The 19,107-nt window shown below is 45.9% G+C and overlaps 1 protein-coding gene across 5 annotated transcripts in view; it reads right to left on the bottom strand.

Moving 5' to 3' along the window:
* Positions 1 to 19,107, bottom strand: part of RGS9 (regulator of G protein signaling 9) — a 72,810-nt gene that overhangs the window by 50,316 nt on the left and 3,387 nt on the right. For 2 of the 5 annotated variants that reach the window (XM_073310536.1, XM_073310537.1), the window contains exons 1-2: positions 18,228 to 18,468; positions 5,848 to 5,944 (exon numbers count right to left, since the gene is read on the bottom strand). In XM_073310536.1, coding sequence (XP_073166637.1) covers positions 5,848 to 5,944; positions 18,228 to 18,290 — 160 coding nt within the window. In that variant the 5' untranslated portion in view covers positions 18,291 to 18,468. Of the gene's footprint in view, positions 1 to 5,847; positions 5,945 to 6,489; positions 6,659 to 18,227; positions 18,469 to 19,107 lie in introns of those variants that run through there. The other 3 variants (XM_073310533.1, XM_073310535.1, XM_073310534.1) reach the window with 3 other exon arrangements.

The raw sequence follows: 19,107 nt of genomic DNA, 5'->3' as shown, positions 1-19,107 counted from the left end.
TGGGACAGGGGCTGTCTCTTTTGTTCTGTGTTTGTACAGCACCTAACACAATGGGGGTCCTGTCCATGACTAGAGCTCCTAGGCGCTATGGCAATACAAACAACAAATAATAGTAATTGCCCATTATGTGAGACACCCAGCCAGTCCCTGCACAGGGTATTTTTAAACATCTTTTAGCTGCTGCTATTGTGCCTTTAGATATCTACAAACACCTTCATTTTAAAATTCATATCTCTGCTAGTTTTTAATGAATATCTTTCTGCAATAACCAAACAAAATCTTTTATAAAGACGAACAATTTTCAGTGTTGCTAGTGAGACTCCACATCAAAACTCAACATAACTGGAAATGTGAAGTGGATGTGTTCTTTGTAAAGGTGAACTCATAGGGAACGTTTTATTGCCAGCATGAAAAGGAAGGGAATGCTCATCAGGAATCACACAACTCAATTAGAATCCTTACTCTCAAATTAAATTGAAGCATAAAGAAACAATTCAGGTTTCAAAGGCTGAAAATGTATAACTCAGTGATATAAAAAGCATTCATGAATCCAGCTTGAAAGGGGATTTATCGTTTGAATAGAAATACATTCAGTAGGCAGAGGAGCTAGAAGTCTTGGGGAATTGGTAATGGGAAACAAAGTAGAGCTGGTTAAAAAATGTCTTTCTACAGGAAGTTTTGGGAAACAAAAATCTGTTTTGCAAAATTTTCCATGAGAATTTTTTATTTTCAGAAACAGAACATTTTCACTGAAAATGTTTTTTAAAAACTAAAAATCGTTTTAAGTGTCTTTAAATCATTTTTTTAATTTAAATGTTTGGGTTTTAAAAACAAAAAGCCAGAAGTTTTTCCTGAAAACTGAACCAAAAAAGGAAAATGTTAAAAACTGTAAGATTTTGGTTATCAAAATATTTTCAGTTTCCATTTTTTTTAGACAAAATTTTAAAAAATTGAAAAATTTCAGCCAAAATTAAATTTTAAAACTTTCACTTTGGTCAAAAAGCTATTTTGTCAACAATATATTTTGATTAAAAACCATCAACCAGGACTAATACAGAGCCCCTCATTTTTAGGTCATTGTAGGTTCAAATCTAAGACTTGTTACCATCTGCTGGCTATGTGACATGAGTTTTGTGGGCCTCTGTCCAGACATCTCCATCATAAAAAATGCCATCTGGACTGACACGAAGTGGCCAATCCTATGCAAAGCCAAGTATGGAATGGGTCATGGAAACGGAACTACCCTCTCACAGCATTGGATGACAACATCAGCACCGCTGCTCTCTTATCATGATGGTCAGGGAGTGGTAGTGATGGACCTTGAACAGGACCCAGCTCAGTCATCCTGGGCCAGGAGGCTGGTGGCTGTAACAGGGACCTCAGAGGTGTGGGGCATTAAGGAAAGAAATGGGGGAGAGGGATCTTCAGGGCTCCAATATTTACAAGAAGAATCCCTTCTCCCTAGAAGAAAATGTGCCCAAAAGGAAGTTGGTGAGGAGGTGCTTATAGGGGCATGTGATGGGTCAGGGTGGCTGTGTTAGGTATTTCGGTTTTAAAACCTCACAGGGGGGTGAAATCACCTCTGCACAGAGGGGCCACATGAGGTCTGGGAATCATTTAAACCCCAGTGATCTGGCTTACACAACGTCAGCCATCAGCCTCCACTAGAGCCTTTTCATTATCTTCTGGGGAGCAAACAAAACTGTGACGCTCTCGCCATTTAAACAAGGCCAGGCTAAATTGCATTCAGTCCCTGATCAATTACTAACCTTTCCCTTCAAATGTCACCTACAGTTGCAGATTGAAGTGCTGACCTTTCCTGACATTATACTGATTACTTAGCCTTGCACTAGGAGCCTGGAGCTTTTATCCCACTGACTGCTTCCTTAAATAGATCAAATTAAAAGATTATTCTGTCACTCATACCTAGAGAGCTCTGACTGTAAGTGCTCTCCCTAAAAGAAGCAAATTAAACATGGGAACTATCTGCCCCCTGCAAAGAAATTCTGAAACTTTTTAGGGATTTGGCATGCACCTACGTAGTTTCCTGAACACAAAGAGCCAAGTTCTCTGCATTGCCTTCAGTGGAGTTGTGCCCATTTATACCACACACTCTAGGCCCCCGCACTACCTACACGTTGATCTGTTTGGAAACACTCAGTATTCGGCCAATGGATATGCAATCCAGGCAGCACTACGAATATCACAGCCCAGGAAACAACAGTGATTAGAGTGCAGGAGACCAGAAGTCAGATTTCCTCAGCTGGCAGGATTTATGACCTTATGGAAGAGGGCACTTAGTGCAGGAATTACAGAACCGGAGTAAAAGCAGACAGCAACCACCAGGCTATGGCCACCCAGAGGTGTTTTCCCTTCCCATCATTTAACCATTGATTATTTTTTAATCACGGTTGTACTTTATAATGCATCATTATCGCAATTCGTATTTGCTTTCATCATATTTTCACAAATGTAATGGGGCCGCTTGGTTATCTCCAGTATAACAAGAACTTCCCAGCTCCACAGTGCTGTCTTAAAACATCGTAATAGCGCTATTGGAAGATGTAGGGCCGGAGCCTCTGCTGCTATATATCACTTCACTGACTTTGTGCTACACCTGTTTAAGCAAACAAAGGGTCTGCCCCATAGTGTGTAGAAGGATAGAAGGCATGGTCTGAGAATAAGATTGATGGTCAGAACTTCCCAAGTTCTGCCAGCTACTCCCTGCCCTGACACCAATTCCCATCATGCCGTCTAGCAAGTTACTTAACATATCTACCTAGAGTGAGGAGGGATTTGACAGCAGCCTTCAACTACCTGAAGGGGGGTTCCAAAGAGGATGAAGCTCAGCTCTTCTCAGTGGTGGCAGATGATAGAACAAGAAGCAATGGTCTCAAGTTGCAGTGGGGGAGGTCTAGGTTGGATATTAGGAAACACTATTTCACTAGGAGGGTGGTAAAACACTGGAATGGCTTACCTAGGGAGGTGGTGGAATCTCCATCCTTAGAGATTTTTAAGGCCCAGCTTGACAAAGCCCTGGCTGGGATGATTTAGTTGGTGTTGGTCCTACTTTGAGCAGGGGGTTGGACTAGATGGCCTCTTAATATTCTTTGATTCTATTATTCTACCTCAGTTTCCCCATCCAGAAAATGGAGAAAGCAATATTCCCCTACAGTTCTTCAGGACCAAATCCTCCTCTCAGTGACCCCTGTGCAGCCCCAGGACATCACTGGAGAGGACGATTTGGCCGAGAGGAACAGTAGGATCTTCTGCACTCCTGGGTTCCCCAGGGCTGCAGAAGGGGCAAAACGAGAGCAGAATTTGGTACAAGGTGTGTGAAACAGCAGGTATTTATAGTGTAATATTCTTTTGATGGTTTCTAGGAGAGGGAAGTAAAGGTGTTGATAGTGTATTTCCAGCACCATGTGAAAGGAGCTCGCACACACAAAAGGAGAGTGTGTTAGCAGCTGATGGCAATGACAAACTTGGCACATCAAAACACAGCTACCTGTCTGTTTCTTCTTCAACCTATTCAAATGAGGAAAAGCTGTAATTTAGAGGCATAGAAGTGGGTTGAATATTTTGCTCCTCTCCAGCGAATTCAAGAAAAATGATTATTACCAGAAAATGCTCAAAGGGGAGATTAATTGATTGCTATTCATTTCTAAAGTTCCATATTACAGTCTGGTATCGCTCTGCCCATTTAATTATTTCTGGAAATGTATATCCAGATGTGATGGGGCACACTCTCATCGCCTGCTAGACATGGAGTTAAGAGCCAGTGAGTGCACCTATGACTGATTCATTGCCTCCTGCCCAGGGGGGGTGGAAGTAGGTAAGGATCATTAGGTACCTGGCCCTCACAAGGAACTGGAGAGAACTTGGCACGGGGAGACTGCAGAGGGGACATGATTCTTCTGTGGAGAGAAACCCCCAGAGAGCAGGTCAGGCTCCTGTCAGAGGGGAGCCCTGAGTTAGGGTCAGTAAAAGCACTTCAGTGGAAGCTGAGAGGGGTGGAAGGATGGTTCTTCCAGCAGAGAAAGGAGGAGCTAGAAGGACCTGGGGAGAATCCAGAGGCCTGGGAACCAAAGGAAGGCTGCGTTAGGCACAAGCTGCAGGAAAGCAACACGCGGGAGATCAGAGGAAGGAAGCAGCCCAGGGAAACAGCAGCAAGTCTGAAGAAGTCGACCTGCCTGCCCAATACAGGGTTCTTGGGCCAGAACCTGGAGTCGGCAGTGGGCCTGGGTTCCCCCACCAGTCCCTCAGGAAGGATCATGCAAGCCCACTGGAAGCAATAGTGAGCTCAAGGTGAGGCTGATGACTGACCCCAAAGAATGGGACGGAGGCTCTTTTGTATTGGGATTTCTTGTGAACTTTCAGTTGGACCTTCTTGTTACCCTGGAAGGGGACTGAACTTAGTGACTTGACCAGAGAGCTGAGCCACGGAAGACCCAGCAAGAGACAGACGGCCTGCAGGAGATGCCAGGGACCAGGACCCCTTGCAGCATTATACCCTGACACTAGGGAATGCTACAGGAGCAGAGTACACTACCTTACGCCATAGCTATTGAAGATCTCTCCGAAGTAGGTACGTCACAGAGGTGGAGAGGGGAACAGCTCTTCAGTTCAGACACAGTATGACTTGTTAAGGCTGTATGGGCAATCATTTGTTCTTAACTAGTAATGACCTTCCTATCTTCTGCTTTAAGAGCTGGAGCGAAATCCTGTGCCCATTTAAGTCAACAGGAATTTTGCCATTGACACAGTGAGCCAGGATTTCAGCCCAGATTTCCAAAGATGGGTGCGTGAAACAACAGGCCTATATTTGAAGACACTTCTCATAAGTGGGCAAAATGTCTGATGTGCATGCAGAAATCAGGTATTTGCATAGGCACATGGCCCATTTTAGGCTCCTAACTGGCATACACTGCCTTGTCTATCCTAGAGGGTTAGAACATTAGTTAGAAATTATTAGTAATACACTTTTAAGCCAGCATGGCTATGGAGTTTTTGCCCAGCCTACCCAGAGTTAATCCCCCCCACTCAGGGGGGTTAATTGTATATTAAATGCTCATTTGCGCTGTACTTGTTTAATAGAATTCTCAGCATTCTTTATACCTACAGATCCAGCCTTTAACCAAGGAACAATATTCCTCCCCAGTGATGGTAAATGGAGAAAGGGTCTTGATTTTTATCCCTAACAAACAGTGGCCTCATGCCAGATGATAAATAGCTGTGTATCACAGAGTCATAAAATAAGGAGGGTGGGGGAAGGGCATAAGCCCACTTTTTTTCTTTTTTGCCTGAAACTACCAGCATACACGGCAGGGGCGTAGCCACGGGTGGGCCTTGGCCCACTCACTTCCATCCAGGCCCCTCCCAAATTGTGCCCGGACTGTGCTCCCCGGCGGGAGTGCCAGACTGGCAGGCGGATTGGGGCAAGCCCCAGTGCCTGGACCCCGCTCCCTTGCGGGAGCGCCCAGTAGGCGGGCAGAGCAAGGCAAGCCCCCATGCCCTGACCCCATTTCCATGGCAGGGGCACACAGGGACTGCAGTCAGAAGGGGTGGGAGGGACCCCCAGTTGTCCTGGCCCAGGCCCCACAAAACCATAATCCCTGTAGGTGGAGGTGGCCCCCCCGTCATTGCCAGTCCACCCAAAAGCAGGGCTCACCCACTTTTCCTAGCCTAGCTATGCCACTGATACATGGTGATGGGAGCCATATACATGCTTGTAAATAGAATAATAGTAAGAGAAGCCAGTTTGGGGTTTATTACCATTTGTACAAAGAAACAGGCTCTTCTCCAGAGGCTCAGAAAAATAGCAGGGTAGTGCCATTGGCATCTTACCTGTCATAGCATGTGGGATATTTGTGATCATCACCCTCTGAGTGTGCATTTTGATGCCAGTGTCTGGATTCTGCATCTCCATGAGGAGGGCTTCAATCTGCAAAGCATGATGGGTACAAGCAGTTTTGTGAGAACAAACAGGAGGGCAAAACAAGAGCACAGCCTGACCTGGACCATTTTGTAAAGGCAACTAATCCAGACTAGCACAAGGGGAGAGAATTAAGGGGCTGGGCTCACCCCCCTCCCCTCCCTCTTTCACAGAAGCTGCTTATGTGAACATGCTACTTGTACAAACATGCTAACCCCAATGGGCAATCCCTTCTCCAAGTGCCATCTTGCAATCACTCCCTGCTAGGCTACCCCACAGGAGAGGCACGCCCCTGTGATTAGTTTACCGGGCCACTGGATGTAGCTGTTGCACACAAATTCGGCTGAGAGAGAATTCAGCTTGGCTTTTTCAGGAGAGACAGGGGCCAACTGACAAACTACAAACATGGGTTCCTTTTTGTTCTCCTAGCAATTTGCTGGGGCATCAAGAGAACTGTTGCAATACCAGTGGGGTTGAATAATACCCAGGCAGCTAGCTCCATTGCATACCTATCCCCTTTTGCTTAAAGACTAACTTGAGAGTGCATCACTCACGGGTTGAATTAGCAAAGGTGTCCACACAAGTGTTGCATCCGATGAATTGAGCTGTAGCTCACGAAAGCTTATGCTCAAATAAACTTGTTAGTCTCTAAGGTGCCACAAGTCCTCCTTTTCTTCACACAGACTGGGTGAAAGCCAAATCCAAGACAGTCTGTTTCAGGGCCTGCAGAGAATAGCTGGGGTGGATTTTTAAAACACAAGAGCAGCAAAAGTACGTTCCACCGCTAATGGGCTGTGCAAAAAGTGCAAGTCAGTTGGAGCCCGACGGCAAAGAGAGCTCAGGGCAGCCAGCACCTCTCAGGCAGCACTCAGCATCCAGCCGGTTAGGAAGATAGCTAAGGCACCCTCCTTTTCTTGACTACTTTAGGGATCATCCATGACAAAAGAAATAGAAATAAAACACAGCTCTTAGCAAAGAGGCAGCTTTGGGGTTCTTCATCTCTTCTTGTGGACCACGGAACACCACTGGGCCTGATTCACCTCTCACAATGGTGAGATCACCAACAACCCCACTGAAGCAAGTGGAGTAACAACAGTGTAAAGTGCCTATAAGTGAGGGGAGAAACAATTGTGCTGCTATTCTTGAGCTCTTGCTCACGCCTGCCCTAACACTTAGGCCCAGATCCTCAAGAGTATTTAAACACCTACCTCCCACTGATTTCAATGGGAGCTGAAAACAATGGGAGTTATGTGACTAAACACCTTTGAGGTTCTGGGCCCTCGGGTATGATTTTTAAAGGTCAGTGAGGCACCTAAAGATACAGATAAGCTCCCAGGTGCCTATCTGCATTTTCAGCCATCTAAATACCTTTGAAATTGTCCTCTCAGCCCTTTTTAAAAGAATACAAAATAACTTTTTTCCCTTTCAAGATTTTATTTCCTGTTAGCTACCAGACTTTGCTCTGAAGATGGAGGAAGACAGAACAGTTGCTCTGAGGAGAGTAAAGATGGTCCCGTGCTTAGGGCATTAGCCTGTGACTTGGGAGACCTGGATTCAATTCCTTGTTCTGTCACAGACTTCCCGTGTGATGTTGGGTGAGTCATTTAGCCCCTCTGTGCTTCTGTTTCCCACCTGTAAATGGGGATAACAGCATCGCCCTACCTTCCAGAGGTGTTGTGAAGAAAAATACACTAAAGATGGTGAAGTCCTCTGATAATGTAGCAATGGGGTTGTAGAAGTATTGAAGAGAGCAGGTGTGCAGAAATCTAAAGGTGCAATGCACAGAAAACAAGACCATGGTAGATAAGTTACAGAGCTACATACACCACAGTTCTGACCGCTGCGAGCCCCAGAAGCTTCAGTGGGAGCCGTGCCTTTCCAGGCCTGGTCTTTTGAGCCAGCTTGTTATCTAGCCCATGTTCCATTTTGACCCCTCGTGTCTGGAGTGGTTGTACAGGGCTCTCAGCATCTCCCTGCTGGGCCTTTACTAGTCAAAAGCCAATAGTTAGTTCATAAAACCCACTCAGTCTTCTGGTGCAGGATGTTCTCTTTTCCTAATGAGCAAATAACTCCGGAGACTTGTAGCTTTCCTACCCCTGCTGAGCACCCTCTGGTCATTTAAGAAATAACATATATCAAAGAAAACAAGCGAGACAAGCTAGGGAGCTACCATCGGGTGGTGCCTGCTGATTCGGCTGCAAACTACGCACTTTGCTGATCAAAACTCAGCAGGTCTTTTCCTCTTCTCCTAAGGGAACCGGCTGCTTATTAGGGATTCCTAGAGATTAGAAGTTGCCATCAGCACCAGCTTGTCAGCAGGAGCCAAGAAGAGCTGTTTAAAATACAATGACAGGTTTCAGAGGAACAGCCGTGTAAGCTATTACCAGCAGGACAGTGGGGTGGGAGGAGGTATTGTTTCATGATTTCTGTGTGTATATAAAGTCTGCTGCAGTTTCCACGGTAAACATCTGATGAAGTGAGCTGTAGCTCACGAAAGCTCATGCTCAAATAAATTGGTTAGTCTCTAAGGTGCCACAAGTACTCCTTTTCTTTTTTTAAAATACAATGAGGACATCTGCTTTCCTTTCTGCAGCTTTGTCACATTTTGTAACATGATTTTGCCCAGGAGAGCTCTCTAGCTGGTTTTCATTTTGTACATATTGAAGCCACGTCTTGGCCTTGGTCCACGGTGGGAGGCTGCAACAGAGATCAATTCACACCAGGTGAAATTTACCACAGCGCAAAGAGCCAGCACAAAGCATAAGGACCACTGAAGACCCACATCAGTCCTATTTTGAGCAGATCAGTGGTTCCTAAGATCTCTGCATAGGGGGTGAATTTCATCTCTGGCAAAGTCTCCCTGGTCTGTACTTGGGAGGCCATCAACTGTGGAGAGGAAAAGCAGAATCCTGAACTCAGTACTCGCGGAAGAAGTTTATTGTTTGTTTTATGGTAACAGCTAGGAATCCCAGTCCAGGGTCAGGAACCCATGATCCTAGGCACTCTACAGACAAAGAACAAAGCAAACAGTCCCTGCCCAGAGACCGTACAGTCTAAATGCAGGAGGCAGCAGGTGGGAGGAGGAGGTAGCACAGTGAACAGAATTTTGAGTGTCAGCTATTTAATCCTCCAATCCTCCTGCTTTGCTTTTTCCCCTTGCTTGGAAATCCCTATAAGGAGAGGCTTCTGCAAACCAAAGCAGCCTCCAAGTGCTAAACAAGCAAGTGTCTCTGGAGCTATCTCCTTCATTGCTGCATATCATGAGTCACCAGCCCAGCCCCATTGACATCTGGCTGCAGCACTCAGGTTTGGTCCTTGGGGGCATCCCCCAATACAAATGATTAAACTCAGAATTTCTGCACTGCACATTCAGTACAGTCACTATGTAAAACCCTCTGGCTCAGTGAGGTTTTATAGCTCATTGTTGTGGCTAAGCGGTTGAGGCAGTAGCTTATCCAAATGCTTTAGGGCACAACTGCCTTTGTAGGCAGGTTAGTTCTTGTTTCATGACATAGGCCACAGCTTTCATTATGGGGTTGAGGTTTGGGGCCGTTTTGTTTTTACTCCTCAGTGGGTTCCAACTGTTCTGGGAAATCAAAAAGGGATACAGAAAACAAATGCGTTTAAAGGAGTCTCCTAGGTTATCTGGACCAGGAAACCTCCAAGATAGCTCTAGTGGGCGTGAGAAGTCTTCTCCAACATGATCTCCTCTGAATGCTCCTTTTCTTCCATCTGGCATTTGTGTTTCCTTGAGAGTGGCGTGTTTCTACAATAATATAGCATAAGAACCCCCTGCAGATAGCCAAAGGAAATAGAGAAGCATGTTCCCTTTATGGAGGCAGAGGCGTTAATGCTGCTTCAAAATGTGGGTTTGTTTCCTTGCAGAAAAATAGCCTTATTGGAAGGCAATGTATGGAAATGGGTTTATTTCCCCCGTAGGATTGTCAGTTGTATTTCAAATGCTCACCTCCTGCTTCAACTCTTGTATTGTTTGTATTACAATAGCACCTCTAGGACTCCACCAAGATCAGGGCTGCTTTGAAGTAGTCACTGAACAAACACATAATAAGAGACAGCTCCTGCCCTGAAGATCTTACAGTCTAAATAGGCAAGACAGGCTTTAAGGGTGGGAGGAGATACAGGGCACGGAGAGGCCAAGGTCACACAGCAGGTCAGTGGCTGACTGGGAGTGGAACCTAAGTCTACACACTCCCTGCCCAGTACCCTAGCCACTACACCACACCGCCTGTCCTACCATGGTCATTATAAAACTATAATCTCGTCCCTTAACAGTTTTCCCTCCCCACACCCATTCCCTTTCAATTCTTCAGAAGGGTTTACAGCAGAACCCCAGAGTTACAAACACCAGTTACAAACTGATTAGTCAACCACACACCTCATTGAAACCAGAAGTACACAATCAGGCAACAGCAGAGACCAAAAAGGCAAATACAGTACAGTACTGTGTTAAATGTAAACTACTAAAAAGAATAAAGGGAAAGTTTAAAAAAAAATATTTGACAGCTAAGGTAAGGAAACTGTTCCAGTGTTTTTTTCATTTAAACTAAGAAAATATAAAAGCAGCATTTTTCTTCTGCGTAGCAAAGTTTCAAAGCTGTATTAAGTCAATTAAGTCAAGATCAATTGTAAACTTTTGAAAAAACAACCATCACGTTTTGCACAAAGTTACGTGCATTTCAGAGTTACAAACAACCTCTAATCCCTAGATGTTTGTAACTTGGAGGTTCTACTGTAGTTTAATAAATGAAACGTAGTAGAGAGGTGTCATACAGAGGGTGCTGGGAGAAAAGGGCAATGGAAACTGTATTAAGCTAATGCAGAATAAGGACCTCTTATTCCAGAATAAGTATGTCCACACACATGGAGTTAATTAGGAAGAGTTAATCAGGAATAGCTATTTCTGAATAACTTCCTGTATAAATAAGCACTTAATGTCAGAGGCTGCTAACACCTCATGGAGATGTTTAGCTCAGGGCCTGTGTATCTGGAGCAGAAGGATCTGTGTTCCACCATCCCTGCTGTCCCCAGGATATTTCAAGTGGCTGCACTGCAGCGACAGGCCAGAAGTTCCAGGTGGCCAAGGATTTTGCCCCTGGTTCGTTACACAGATGAGTTGAGAAAACAGTTCCCTGCTCCTCTCAGATACACTTCAATATACTACGAAACATGAGTTATGCCCATGCAGCAGCCTGAAAGAACAGACCATGATCAATTATACATTTTTGATGCTGGAAAATGAACTCTCGGGATATATCCACTATACTGATCCCTTCCTCTTAAAAGGCATAAAGTGGATGGATTACTGCCACTGGATTACTGCGCTGTTTGCCATTGTGTACTCCCTGCTCTGTGCCTAATTGACCTTTGCTTATGCAAACAGGATGGACTTTAAAGCCATGCGGAGACAGGTTTAGGGATTACACAGCAGTTCCCCTCAGAGCAGACAGTTCCAAATTCCAACACCTTAACCCAGGAGTCAAATGGTGTTTGTGGAGCGTTTTGCCTGTGATGGCAAGGCATTCAGAGTTGAAGGGGTTTAACCACATTCTAACACAAAGCCACTCGACACATTCTCCCAGTAGACTCTCTATGATGCCAGCACCAACTCACAGTGCTCTAATTAAACATCTGCCATTTACTCCATCATAAATGCTTGCCCGGTTCTGCTCCCTCACCCAGCCTTCCCTGCTCCTATTTGTAAAGGACACACTCCCAGCTCCAATTTTCGAGGCGGTAAAGCACCCTTTCATCTTAATCCCAGCATCATCCTGCTCATTTTATTCTTTTCTAGACCTGGAATTAATAGTCATGTATCGAGACAGGGTCACAAAGTGCTTTTACAAACATTAAAGAGCTTGTTAACCAACTGAAACGCTATTTAAAAAAAAAAGAAAAGTGCAGATGGAAAGTGTGTTTCCCTGAAGTCCACTCACACCTGCCCACTGCACACTATCGCTCTTTAGCTACAAAAATCCTACCCACAAATGCTAACCAGCCTGGAAATTAACAGCTAAGGGCGATTCCCCTCTGCCACAGAACCCTTCTTTGCCCAGTGTTACCCCACACCACTGTAACTATGCCTCCTCATGAAATTTACAAGGATATATGCAAAAGTCAAAATAACATTAAGGACTAGCCCTGTTCATCAGCAGAACTCAAAGCACTTTATTAAGGAGGTCAGTAATATTATCCTGTCTTCTGAGGCAGAGCGCAGGGAAGTGACTTGCTCGAAGTCATCCAGCAAGCCAGTAAAATAGCTGGGAATAGAACCAAGGTGTTCCAAGTTCCAGTCCTTTATGCTATCCTCTTAGGGTTACCATATTTGAACATTCAAAAAAGGGGACACTCCACGGGGTAAGGGGTATTTGCTCGCGGCCCCCCCGCCCCTGGTCCCACCCCAACTTCACCCCTTCCCTGCCCCCATTCCAACCCCTTCCCCAAAATCCCCACTCCAACTCCGACCCCTCCCTGCCCCATTGGACCCCGTCCCAGCCCCGCCTTCTCCCCTGAGCGTGCCGCGTTCCCCCTCCTCCCCGCTCCCTCCCCGCCACTCGAAACAGCTGTTTCGCGACACAAGCGCTGGGAGCTAGGGGGGAAAAGCAGGCACCCCGCTCCAAAAGGACGATTTGAGGGCAAAAGGCTGAGGAGAGAGTTTGAGCTAAAGGAATTAATACCAAAGCTGGAGCTGGATTGAAACTTCCAGTTCTGAGCTCAGGATCCAGGAGTCAGGCCTGTTTCTAACTAAACCATACTTCCAGAAGACACTAGAAGGGGCTTGAGAGACCAGCTTGAAAGTGAAGCAGAGGGAACAGGCAGGCCCCATCCTTCAGCCCTACCTGCGTGATATGAGTCATGATGCAGCTAGCACAGACCCGAAGGGAAAGGTGCATATCCACCACCAGCCCTGAGGCGAGCCCCTGCACAATGGCGGGCCAGGTCCTCAGCGGGTGTAAATCACTGAACTGTGCCAATTTACACCCACTGAGGGTATGACCCAAAGCATGTGTAACTTGGAGGGTTTATTTCTTAAGCTTGCCTCACTGCCTGACGGGCTTTCCTGCCACAGCGCTTCTCAGATGGTTTGAGAGAAAAAACACATAAATAAAAGAACCCAAGCAGCTGTTGCAGGTGCTTCCCATCACCAGACCGTGCTTTAAAACAGGCAGCAGGTGCCAAACTGACTGCCTTGCCTTCTCCAAGAGCAATGCCTGCCATACTCCATCCGCACACGTGTGTCTTGCTGAAGGCTGGGCTGAGCTGGTGTTAGAAACACCTGTTACCAGGTGCTGGCTTACGGGCAGAGGGGCCTACAGAATCCTCCCCAAGGATCATCGCCGAGGTCTTTGCTGTCCTTCGGAATCCCCCATGCGCCTTTCGCATTAAGCTTCTTATATACCAACTTTTGTCACCACCTGCCTTTGGGCCTGACTCTGATCCCACTGACACTGGGGTAAAGCAGGAGTAACGCCAAGAGACAGACACGAGAGTAAGAGGATCCAGATCAGGCCCCTTTTTTTCTCTTCTTCCCCTTCTTAGTCCCTTATTATCTTCCCTACCACTTCACTTCCAGCTCTTTTGGGATTTTGGTTCTCAGCACGAACCATCTACTGCAGTTCCTCACTACAGACGACCCACTACTCTCACACCCACATCCCTCCACTGGCTTTTGTAGCCTCCCATTTCTTCTCTTTTCCTCTCTTCTTTAACTTACCCTCCATTTTTCTCACTTTTATTGTTCACGGATGGTAACCTCTCCGCTGGCTCTATACCAGTAATGTGATGAACTAGCACTGCTCTCTGCTGGATGGAATCAGAACTGCTCGACTGTGTGTCATAGACCCGATAGTGCCATCAGCGAATAGAGATTCACCTTAACCTCAACTAGGAGAGGCCTGTGCTTTTTGGAGCAGGAAGGGCTGAGTTCTATCCCCACTGTCACCCTGAATTTCTGAATGACCACAGCATGTAAGGAGGCACAAAACAGAAAAGGCTAAGAGGACACCACACAGAGTGGAGAGCATCAGAATGTAAATACCTAGGGAAGGGATTTAACAGCATCTTTTTAACCCACCACTTAAAACCCGATTGTAAACACCACAGCAGGTGCTTGGCACAGCCAGCCCCCTTTAATACGGCAAAGGAAGCTCTCAAAGCTTGATTGTTTCATGCTTTACACTTCCAGCCACCTTTTGCCTGAGGCGCTCCAAGCACTTTACAAGGTGGCTAAATATTATGCCCACTTCACAGAGTGGGGAACTGAGGCACAGAGAGATTCTGGCTCACGTTTTCCAGACTAGACTCTATAATTTTTTGGCAGGTCTGATTCTGGGTGCCCAAGTTTAGACACCACCCAAAACCCGAGGCTCCCATAATTAGAAGATGCTTTAGAGATTGTGGGGCATAGTGACTTCCTCTCCCCACACCACATGGGGGGAGGGGAAATGGGGTACTGCTCTCTCAACTTCCCTCATCCTCTTCTAACCAGGCAACATCAGCAGCCAAACCATTTGGTAGCAATCCCTGAGGTCAGGTTACTGTGCTGGCTGTTGGGAATCTGGGATGGCTTATAAATTAGATCAGAAATGAAAGTGAGTTTGTTGCTCAAAGCCAATTGCCCAGTGAACATTTGTTCATGTTCCAGGCCCAGAACTAGACCCACAGGACATTTCTATCCTAAAACACCAAGCAGGAGGATAAAAGCAACTAAACCCAAAAATCATTCAGTCCAATAAAAGGCACAAACCCTTTTATTGGCTGCTTTAATTGGTGCTGCTGGAGATTCCTTTAGAAAGCTGTTTGCCCTCAGTTTTAGCTGAGCTGTTGTGGTTACTCACAGCACAAGCAGCAGCTGCTACCTGCATTTGCTTTCTGGGTGCATTGCTACAGCATGTTGCTATACACCCCTAAGCCTGGAGCATGACAGCCCAGCTCCCTTGCACACAGTTAGCTCAGTGGTGCCATTTAATTCACAACCAACCGTGTGCAGCGTGAAGCCATTTCAGATGAGCATCAGTTGCATGGAGAAGCTACAAAGCTCATGCGTGGGGGAAGAGAATCCGTTGTCACATGCACCCCACATTGTGTATGCCAGTATCAAGCTGACAGGCAGCCCACACGGGCACCGTCAAAGGCACTAGGATTGCAACTCCCACACTGCTACCAGGACCAACAGCATTGTGACGTCAGCAGAAAAGCCCATACGCCTAGCTAGCACAAACACACACTTGGAGAATATGTGATTGTTGTGGGTGCCAACTGATGGCAAGGCGTTTGCACAGACTTGAGCAATTAATGAAGACTTTATGCGGTATCTCAGCTTCCTACGGGCTTGATCCTGCAAGGTGTTGAGCAGACACTTACCACGTATCCTCAAGTCCCGCTGTCCGTGAGGTTAAAGGTGCTGAGCACGTGGGCAGAGACTGGGGGGGCATGGGAGGGGGCATTGCCCCCCCAAAAAAACTGTATACCAGTACTGGTGCAGGAAGCAGAGGCTCATGCTGACTGCAGAGCGCCCTTTCTGCACCAGGGCTGCAATGAGTGTCAGAGCCCTGGTCAACTGACTTGGGCTCACAATACAGGGCTAAAAATAGCAGTGTAGATGTTCTTGCTTGGGCTGGAGCCTGGGCTCTGGGACCCTCTGTCCCCCGCAAGGTTTCAGAGACTGGATTCCAGCCCGAGTGGGAATGTCTCCACCGCTGTTTTTAACCCTGGAGAGCGAGCCCAAGTCGGTTGACCCTCACTGCCGCAGGGATTTTCTTGCAACACCCTGACGTACCCCGAGAGTCTTTCCATTGATTTCAAAAGGTTTTGGATCAGCCCCACATAAGCTGAATGGGAGCGTCCTCCAGCGGAACTGCCAGAAGCTGGGCTCAATATGTCTCAGATACGTATCACTGTGTTTTAAAAGAGCTAGCAGCATTTGCCAGGATAGCTGTAGATGAGTGTGTACTTGTAAAGCTAGGCATATAAGCCTCTGTACGAAGCTTCCAGGAAACTTCACTGTCAACTCTATATTGGTACAATAGTGGTCTGATTCAGACTGGTGCTGAGCAACCTCACCTCCCAGTGAAGCCAATAACACTACTCTGTACGTGCAGGATGGAACCACTGATAACAAGCTTTCCAAACACTGAAACAGCTAACACGAAAGGTCCATCTTACTTCATTTAAAAATGTGTCCTCCGTATTCGGACCCCATGTGATAATAAAGGGCCAGATTCTGCCGCTGTTGTTCACGTTGCATAGCACTATACGTCATGACTAGCCTCATGGATAGTGATGTACAGCTGTACATAGCCCAATATAATAATACAGTATACTCCTACTCATCCAAAACCCTGTTATGCAAACCTCTGCAGTATCCAAATCCCTTCTTTCTCCCCCACGCAGCTTATGCTGGGGGACAAGGAAGTGATTTGGATAATGCAGTGCCTTGGATATAGAGCGGAGAACCCCAGCCAGGAGTGCGAGGAGGAGGAGGAGGAGCCCCTGGCCAGAGAGGAGGCCACCCTGCTGCTGAATGGTTCCTGCAGCACAGTGAGCCGCCTGCAGCCCCGTTGTCACAGGAGTGAGTGAGCAGAGCAGAGCAAAGACCCCTGGCCAGGACCGCCAGGAGGAGGAGGAGGAGGAGGAGGACCACGCTGCAGGGGAAGTCACCCCGCTGCTGAATGGCTCCTGCCCTCTTGATTATCCAAACTTCCAATTATCTGAACAAAATCCATATCCCCACTGCTAACCAGATAATCCGGAGTGTACTGGCATTCACTGCACCTACACACTCTTCCATTTTAGAATCTCAATGCACTTTGCAAAGGTTGATACGCAGCACCACTCCCATTTTACAGCTAGGTAACTGAATGCTGCGCATTTGGTTTTGTTTTCATATAGAGGCCAATGCTCTGGACCTTCCCATCACAGTAAGTAGAATTTCACAGAGTACAAACCAACCCCAAATTTGGCCCACTATTTTTTCTTCTTGACAGGACAGAGCTTCTCTGCCAAAGCCACGAGAAACAAACAGCCCCACAGGAAGTATTGTGTGTGCCTCCTTCAGCATGCAAAGTGCAAGTGTTTGTTGCTATAGGACTCACATTGTCAGACTGAATAAATTCACACTCCATCTCATCTCACCTTTAGATTTGTGTACCCACCACCTCCTCCTGTTGGGGTGTTTACATACATGCTCTGCCAAAAGAGTGGATGTGTGTACTTTTTTTAATTTTTTTGTTGCCCCTGATTGTTTTGGAGAGTTCTCTATATCGCAAACCCGAACCAGGCAGCTGTACTTGTCACTGAAAATTCAGCTAATTCCATTCAACAGGATAAGCCATAGACAAGAAAGACAGACTACTCATGGGAGAAAAGCTGGATTAATACCTATCCTGTTTAAAATCTTTTCAAATACTGGTTATATTAAAATGCTTCTAAATGGACGTTGAAAAAAAACAGAAACACTTTACAAAATTATACATTTCATCCAAACCGTAGTTTTTCATCGTCATGCTCTGTAAACGTCTAACAATTATAAATACACACGCCCCTTCCAAAATGCTGTAGAGCAGCCAGACTGCAAACCTTTTGGCATGATGTACCCCTTGAAAATGTACATGAGCTGTATGTCATATGTAGCAAAGAGTGACTCCTGGGAAAGAAAATAAACCAGATTATGTCTCAAAGCAGAATTAGGGAATCGAACTTTTGGGATGATGATTTTTGTCCCAATGAATGATACAGTTAGAGCGGCCCTCAGGGGAAAAAAATTAGAAAAACTTTCCAATAGGAGGCATAGTATAAAATTGCATGATTAGAGGAATTAATGTTTTTTGTGGCTGTTTTGAATATACATCTTAAACACCTCCCCCCCCACCCAGCTCAGTTTTTATCACAATGCCTCTACAACTCCCATGATGCAAACAGTACCATGTAACAGGTTGCCCTCCTCTGGAGCCTGCAGAAAACGAGGACACTTGCCTTGAATCCTTCAGTAACAACAGAGCAGGAAAAAGAGAAGTAAAAAGGATTTTGAAACACTTAATAACTGAGAAGTCACACAAGTGCCCTTGAAGACGTTCAATTCAGCAAACGGTCATAAATAATACGTAATAACAAAATGCCTGTTGACGCCCTGCCCGTCAAACTGCCCCCTTGATTAGCCATACAGGCGGCAAACATTTTACAGATGTGTCTAGGGGTCCTAAATAGGGATCTGCAATAGATGTTGATGGTCACGCTATCAGGTAGAATTACTATTATATTTTCAGGACCATGTTACCTTTTTCAGAAAAGCCATTCTTGGCCTGTAATGCTGCCCTTGGTCCATCCGTTTCACAGTCATCGTGCCCCACTTAGTCAAGGCAACAGCCCCCAAGAAAGCAAACTAAAAACAACAACAAAACAATTAGAAGCCAGGTTTCTACTCCTCAATTGCAGGGCTGCTGCGGCGGCGGCTGCTGCTGCTGGAGACTGGAGCACTCCCCAGTCTAGAGACTAAGGACAGCGGTGAGCAAACACTGCTCCGTCACAGCCAATCAACAAGCAGCTCCGAGGACCTGATTTGCATGGCCGACCGGCCTCCGCGCTTCCCGCCTCTCAGCGCTAGGGGGAGCTCGCCTGCACACACAGGGAAAAGAAAGGCTCAGGAGTGGGGGGGAGAGGGCGTGCCTTCAGCCAATCGGGTCTTTCCAGAGTCTCAACGTTCCAAACCCTAGACGTTGTTACATGCTCTGGAATGCCAACTAGTCCCCTCCAGTTTTCTGAGGATATTTAAAAGGATTTTTTAACTTTCCACCATGTAAAAGAGATTTAATTAACAATGTCTTTAAATCAACATATTTTGCTGATTTATATTGATAAGCAGTTGCCTTAAAATTCAGTGTTTCGGCTGGTGCTTTAGAAAACTGTCTAAAAAAATAAATATTTCTGCCAGTGGTTAACATTTCGTTTCTAAAAATTAAATCAGCACTTTCAGTTGTTTAATAAAAAGTGCCTTTGCCAACATTTCTGCAAAAGTGTAATAGGAAAGTATTTTTAAATCAACATTCCTAATGGTGTTTAAATGTAGTAAGTTGTGAAAAAGTCAACATTCTGACTGTTTACTGGAAAACATTTAAAAATATTTTTCTTTGTTTAATAAAATGTTTTACTGCTAATAA

Source organism: Lepidochelys kempii, chromosome 14 (genome assembly GCF_965140265.1).
Source record: "Lepidochelys kempii isolate rLepKem1 chromosome 14, rLepKem1.hap2, whole genome shotgun sequence".
NCBI classification, from domain to species: Eukaryota; Metazoa; Chordata; order Testudines; family Cheloniidae; genus Lepidochelys; species Lepidochelys kempii.
The sequence above is the reverse complement of the archived record's forward strand: the minus strand, read 5'-3'. Positions and strand labels throughout refer to the sequence as shown.